The sequence below is a fragment of the Cyprinus carpio genome, chromosome A18 (genome assembly GCF_018340385.1).
Source record: "Cyprinus carpio isolate SPL01 chromosome A18, ASM1834038v1, whole genome shotgun sequence".
Classification (NCBI taxonomy): domain Eukaryota; kingdom Metazoa; phylum Chordata; class Actinopteri; order Cypriniformes; family Cyprinidae; genus Cyprinus; species Cyprinus carpio.
This window is the reverse complement of record NC_056589.1, coordinates 27,024,780-27,032,279: the sequence shown is the minus strand read 5'-3', so window position 1 is coordinate 27,032,279 and position 7,500 is coordinate 27,024,780. Positions and strand designations below refer to the sequence as shown.

General features: G+C 36.8%; 1 protein-coding gene across 1 annotated transcript in view; it reads right to left on the bottom strand.

Annotated features, from left to right (window-relative positions):
• Positions 1-7,500, bottom strand: part of LOC109065748 (fibrillin-1-like) — a 74,615-nt gene that overhangs the window by 42,122 nt on the left and 24,993 nt on the right. The window contains 9 exon segments of the mRNA XM_042775836.1: positions 320-355; positions 358-441; positions 1,506-1,631; positions 1,707-1,826; positions 1,905-2,048; positions 3,364-3,594; positions 3,802-3,843; positions 3,877-3,954; positions 6,498-6,623. Coding sequence (XP_042631770.1) covers positions 320-355; positions 358-441; positions 1,506-1,631; positions 1,707-1,826; positions 1,905-2,048; positions 3,364-3,594; positions 3,802-3,843; positions 3,877-3,954; positions 6,498-6,623 — 987 coding nt within the window.

Here is a 7,500-nt window from a genome sequence, read left to right as displayed (position 1 = left end):
AATATTATGGAAGTCAGTGGCTACCGTCAACTGTTTGATTACCAACATTCTGCAAAATGTCTTCTTATGTGTTCAACAGAAGAAAGAAACTCATACAGGATTGGAACGACTCGAGGAAGAGTAAATGACACAATTTAATTTTTGGGTGAACTGTCCCTTTAAGGGAACATGCAAACGTTATGAGAATGCTATTTTTGAATGTACTCTGGATAGACTGCTTTTTACTACACAATGAACATGAACAACAGTGAGTGAGTGTGTGTGCGTGTGTGTGTGTGTGTGTGTGTGTGTGTGTGTGTGTGTGTGTGTGTTCACTTACCCACACAGAATCGTCCTGTGCCCTCTAACAAGTATCCGGTTTGCATATGCACTTGAAGCTGCCGTCCTCATTGATGCACATGCCGTTCAGACAGATGTTGCTCTTCGCACACTCATCAGTGTCTAAAACACACACACACACACACACACACACACACTTCAACAGGCTTCATACAGACATCACCTCATGAATATCCAGCACTTTTTCTAGCTCCTATATTTTTAAGGACTTACATATAATACGTTTTCTCAATTTACTTTTTTATCTCTAACATTCTGTTTGCTGATTATATTCTCTTTGAAAAAATCCAAACAGAACTTAATATGCAAAAAGAATACAGACAAAGAACAAGCTTTTGCTTTGAAAAACACAAGACGCAGGCAGTGGTACGGGGAAAAACACGTTTCTAAAAAGTTCAACCTATTTGAACTTGAACGCTGTTTTCCCAAAGTTTATATAAAAAAAGCATGTTTACATAAAAAACTACAGAAAGGTAGCACAGTGGAACGAAAAAACACATTTTGTGTGAAATGGTCTTTGAGAACAGAATCTAAAAGATACATTTGTATATAATATACTTGTGTAATAATTCCTAGTACACAAATTATACAACATATACAGCCTTGAGCACCCTGTAATGACATGAGAATAATAATAGCCTTCTCTAAGAATTCTTGTTCCTTTAGAGAACGTGATTAATCTGAAGATGATTTTCCAGGCGTTGAGGAACGTATGCTTCTTAAATCTAAACTCAAGCATTCGTGCGAACCCTGCTTAAAACACTGCAAACATGTCACTCAAACGCCTCGCCTGAAATTAGACCACACCCACCCTGACTCCACCCATAAAGTTAAACTCCACCCATCCGGACATGTCCCCGCCCACTCAGACTCCACCCACCGTAGTGTCTAACTGTCCGCATTGATCAGTTTAGAGGCGTGCAGTAGGATAGTTTACCAGAGTATCAGTGAAACCTGTTTGGAAACAATCAGTATTTTTGTGTTTCTGCAGTGACGATTACTCCACAGCACCACCTAGCGTCCAATCAGTGGTAATGCAGATATAACTGGTTTAAAAGCAGACCGTTGTGAAAGTCATCTAATCTAGTTTCTGTCACTATCGAAGGCCCATGCTCATGTCCGTCTGTAAACTGCAGTGCATTGTGGGTCTCGGCTGGACGTCTCACCTTGGCAGTTCCTTCCGTCGGGTGAGATCTCGAAGCCAGCGTTGCACACGCAGTGGAAGCTGCCCTCTGTGTTGACGCAGCGGCCGTTGTTACAGATGCGACCGTTGGCCACGCACTCATCCAGATCTGCAGAGAACGGGCAGATGTGAGCGTGTGTGTGTGTGAGCTTGTGTGCGTGTGTGTGTGTGTGTGTTTGTGTACCTCGACACTCGGTTCTGGTGGCCGTGCTCTGGAATCCGATGGGACACCGGCAGTAATAGGATCCAGGGGTGTTCACACACTCTCCGTTCACACAGGGGCTCCGCTCGCACTCGTTCGCATCTAAACACACACACAACACGTGATCAAACGCTCGCCGCAGAAGCCTTGCACACGTCTGATATCAGGCCACGCACTGACCGATGCATTCGCCGCGGCCGTCCAGCCGGTAGCCCATGTTGCACTCGCAGCGGTAGTTGCCCGGCATCGGCACGCAGCGGCCGTTGATGCACAGGTTACGATACACCTCGCACATGTTACTGCTGATGTTCTGAGACAGGATGACTAGAGACGGAGAGAGACGGGAAAACATCAGACGTTTGTCAAACTAGCCGAGTTTGATCAGCCTCTCAAACCCTCGAAACAAGCAGCTCTGGAAAAACCTGGTTTTTATAGTTAACGAAAATTAAAACTAAAATTACAAACATTAAAAAAAAAACATTTTGGTTACTTGAAATAAAATAAACATCAACTGAAATTAAATTAAATGAAAAATAAATTTAAAACTTTTTATTTCAGCTAGTTGCCAAGGCAATATTTCTCATTTTTAATTTAACAATGTACTAAAATAACTAATATATATATATATATATATAAACTATTTTAAATTAAAACAAAATTTTTAACTTTTTATTTCAACATTTCTCATTTTAATTTAACTCGATGTATTAAAATAACTAAACAAACAAACAAAAAATAATAATAATAATAAAAACTACAACAGATAAAAATGTATTTAAAAAAAACTAGTATAGACATATAAAAACTACTAAACTGACTAAAACTACTAAAAATGTAACTAAAATTGAAATGAAATCAGAAAATGAAAAATTATTAATAAAAACTATAACAGTATCTTATATTATCTGAAAGTGAAATAACACTGCTATGAGGAAGCCTCTTTTTTTTTTTTTTTTTTTTTTAAGTGTGATTTCTAGACATGGAAACATCATTACAATTATTCAGATCTTAAAACGCCATGGAAATGTTATTATGAATTTACAATTTTCTAGTCATGCCATGCTGTAAAATATTTTAGCAGGTAGAAATTATGAGTATATAAAATAAATATAGTGCACATCTAAATTACTCGTATGTGCATTGGATAAAAATTCTGCAAGTTTGAGTAGATTTATGCATTTTTAGAAAGTAAAAAATATTTTTTAAAACCCTTAAGCTTTATATCTATCCAGCGAATCAAGAACAACTGAAAACGTTGTGAATTCAGTGGTTAAAAAGAGCAGGAGCTCTGAAGAACATTCAGCTTCTGGAAACCTGTGGAAACCTAAAATCATATTATTCAAATTTGTATTATCTTAGGAAACATGTTAGCCTTTGCATATTATAGAGGTTGGGAATCACAGATCAAACACATTTTAACTTTGAACCAAACAGGAAGCGACTGAAGTCTGCATGAGATTCGGAGCGGAAGATTCTGACACAAAACCAGTAAGAAGCTACTCAAGTGTTCTTGATATGAATTGTTTCATACAGCAATCAACACATTCACAATTTGACAGCAAGGATGTAAACAGGAAGTGAGGCGTGTATTTTCGATGCCAAGCGCAGAGGTGTTTTTAGGTGTGTTTGTGTGCAGTACCAGGTCTGATGGTGATGGAGGGAAGGTCAACAGATGTGGGCGGCACGGGTTTAGGATCACGTGGGCCATCGGGAAAACCCGGACCAGGACCGGGGCGAGGAAAAATATCAGGAACCGGAAAGGGAATGGGAATCTGACCTGGACCCGGACCAGGAATAGGAATCGGACCCAGATCTGGTCGGCTTGGATCAGGAACCGTGTAACTATACAGACAGAGTCTCTTATACTCCTCTGAGTAGGGAGAGAGAGAGTATCATTCAGTTTCAAATCATATTCAATTCATTAATGCAAAATTGTTACAATTTCCGTACCATAATACCCTCTTTTATATTGCTTGCTCAAAACACTATTTCAAATGTTCAGCTGTTCTAAACTATTATTTTCTATGTTGTTGAAATAGAAAACAAAAATAAAGTTATTAATAAAGCTCATCCTCACCTGTTTCGCGGATGGGACACATCTCTGTGGGGGCGGATGATGAGGAGCATCATCTTTTTTTGTTGTAGCAGTGGCTCTTGGTCTTGGGCTGCGGCAGCGGGTTAACACAGCGTCCGTTCACGATGTTGGCGTAGCAGAACCCTGTCCGGGCGTCTGGAGCAGGGCACACAAACACAGAGTCACTGCACATCTAACACAATCACAAAATACGATTCACAAACATGCACACACGCAAACAGCATTTCACAAACTCAGTCTCATTCGTAATCACAAAATACAATTTGCATGCTCCTGAATGTTTCTACATGTATTTGATATGCAGATGGTCATGTGTGTGTGCTATGACTGGCTGCGTTAAAGGGATAGTTCACCCAAAAGTGAAAATCACCCCATGATTCACTCACCCTCAAGCCATCCTAGGTGTACATGACTTTCTTGTTTTAGTTTGTTTGGGTGTGAGTTAGATTATGAATTTTTTTTTTAAGATTTATAATGTCAGTGTTTTGTTGTTTATTTTTGGCTTTATAATAGAAGTCCAATAAAGCGCATCCATCCATAATAAAAAGTGCACGGAGATACTCACATGGTTCCGGGGGGTGAATAAAGGCCTCCTGAAGTGAATCAATGTGCTTTTGCGGCCAACAATGCCAACAATGAACACGTGTACAACAGTTAGCAGAAGCCAAAGATTACGGTTTCTAATGTTTTAAATATGGATATGTTTCTTACAAAAATGCATTGATTCACTACAGGAGGCCTTTATTCACCCCCAGAGACATGTGAGGCACTTTTTATGATGGATGGATGCACTTTATTGGACTTCTTTTGGACAATTGAAAAATAACACCCATTCACTGCCATTATAAAGCTTGGAAGAGCCAGAACATTAATTTTTTTATAACTCTGATTGGATTCGTCTGAAAGAAGACAGTCTTATACACCTAGGATGGTGAGTTAATCATAGAGGGATTTTCATTTTTGGGAGAACTATCCCTTTAAAAACTCACATCTGATTGGCTAAAGAGCACTTCTGTTTGACCAAACAAACATTCTCCTAATAATGCTCATGCTAATATCTGGCCTGTAATAATGTTCTCAAAACATTAGCACAAAACATTATTTATACATTATTTACCAAACGTTTTTTTCCTGAACTTTTGTCTACCGTTTTTTTTAGACATTACTACTTGTTTCAGAACGCTCAGAGAGCATTCAAAAGTAACGTCCCCGCAACGTTTGTAAAATGTTCCCTTAACACTCTCATTAAAAAATTTCCTGGATGTTTTGAATGTTCATAGAACTTTCAGAAATAATGCTTTTATAACTTAATGGGAACATTAGCAAAACGTTCTTAGAACATGTTTTTATTAGCTGGGTACACGCGTGTGTCACCTCACATTGTGTACGTGGCGACACACACACACACACACACACACACACACACGCACACTCACAGTGTGACGGCGCAGTCTGTGTAATGACAGAGCATCTCCAGCTGCGGGAGTAACGCGAGGGAGCGAGTGGAGCGCGATGATGGAGGAGAAGAGAGGGATGTTTGGCTCAGGAAACGTTTGGAGTGGATCGAGTCATAGCACACATTCCTTCCACACAAACACAGCCAACACACTTCAGCTGAAGACCACTGACCCACTTACACACACACACACACACACACAGGACAGCCTCCTCTGAATGCCTCACACACAAACACTTATTTTTACAGTTTCATGTAATTTTTTTTAATTCATCAGCTTCAACTGAATGTGCTTCACTGGCCTGATGAATAACTGCACATGTTCTGCCACAGACAGTTCACATTAAAATCCAATCATACCTGGTTAACTGGATCAGGGTTCATCAGAAAAATGAAAAATTACGATAAATGATTTTAACATAAAAATGGATCAAAATAAAATATTCCGAAATGTATTTAAAGCATATAAAATTCAAAATCAAAAACAAATAATTTATTTTAAAAACAAAAAATCATTAAATTATAGAAATGCAAAACTAAAATAAGTAATTTCAAAAATAAAAACAATCCAAATAAAACACTTACTAAAAATTAAATTAAAATATAAAATTAAAATAACTGTTTTTAAAAAAAGAAAATTAAAAAAATGAAAATAAATCATTTTAAAAATAAAACTAATCAAAATAAACACTTACTAAAAATTACATGGTAAAAATAAAATAAATAAAATATATAATTTACAGTATGTTAATTTTTTTTTAAATAAAACACTTACTTAAAATTTAATAAAAATGTAACAACTGTTTTAAAATTAAAACTAATAAAAATAAACTAAAATTACATGATAAAATGTAAAAAATAAATAAAATTAAATAATTTATATTTTTAAAAAACAATCAAAATAAAACACTAAAAATATGTTGCATGTCATGTGACAATTAACATCAGAGACCATTAACATACAGATGTGCTATTAAATTATTAAAATATATCCTTAAGACTTCAGGGAAATATTGTGAAGTGTGTGAATGTGAGTTTGCAGTGGATTTTGGAAGATCTACTGCTCTCCTCTTTGAGGTTTCATTATGAAATGTGAACTATAAGAAAACATGAATAGTTTCTCTGCAGGAGACAGACAGGAGGAGAGTTTCTGAGGAGATCGGGAGCTCATTACAGTGATTTAATAAATCAGACTGCGACAGTGAGAGTCGGTCGTACTCACCGATGCAGCGCGAGCCGTCCAGCGCCGTGTCGAAGCCCACCGGACACCTGCAGAAGTAGCTGCCGATGGTGTTGGAGCACTGACCTCCGCTGCACAGCCCCGAGACGTGAGAGCACTCGTCAATGTCTGAGAGACACACATCACACTTAAACCGGCTGCTCTCACACAAACACCTTCACCATCAAAACCACACTCATGAAGCTGGCTGTCCAAGCAAATCACAACTCCTTCTCTCAATGTAAGATCTTCCGGATAGTAACTGATATCTACACTACTGATTAAACGCTTGGAAGAGGTACGGAAGAGGTTTAGGGCCAAGCAATAGTCAAAAAAATCAAACCATCTAGAGATTAAAGTCATTATAATGTGAGATTAAACTCGATACATTTCAAGAAAAATGTCTAAATAAAATGTTGAGAATAAACTCATTGAATTACAAGAAAAAAATTGTTTAAAAAACAACTCGTTACATTTTTAGAAAAAAGTTGTTTAGAGAAAAAACTCGCTAAATTTCTAGAAAAAAGGAGAAATTAAATGTTGAGAATAAAATCATTAAATTACGAGAAAAACTTGTTAAATAAAAAAAAGCAGAAATTAAATGAGAATAAAGATGAAATTACAAAAAAAAAGTTGTGTTTGTGTTTAGAGAAAATAATTTAATTTAGATTAAGAAGTTGTTTTGTTGAGTTGTTTCAAGAAAAAACTCTTTAAATTTCCAGAAAAAAAAGCAGATATTAAGTGTTGAGAATAAAATCATTAAATTACGAGAAAAAAAGTTGTGTTTCGAGAAAAACTCATTACATTTCAAGAAAAAAGTAGTTGTGTTTTGAGAATAAACTCGTTAAATTTCAAGGAAAAAAAGGCTAAATTAAATTCCGATAAAAAAGTCATGAAAGTCAAAAAGTGTTTTAAGAAGTCACATTTTTTAACTCAAAACTCAGATTCTGTCTCTCAGAGTACTAAAGAGAGCAATGGGCCGTCGTCTACACAGCGCTGCAGCCGC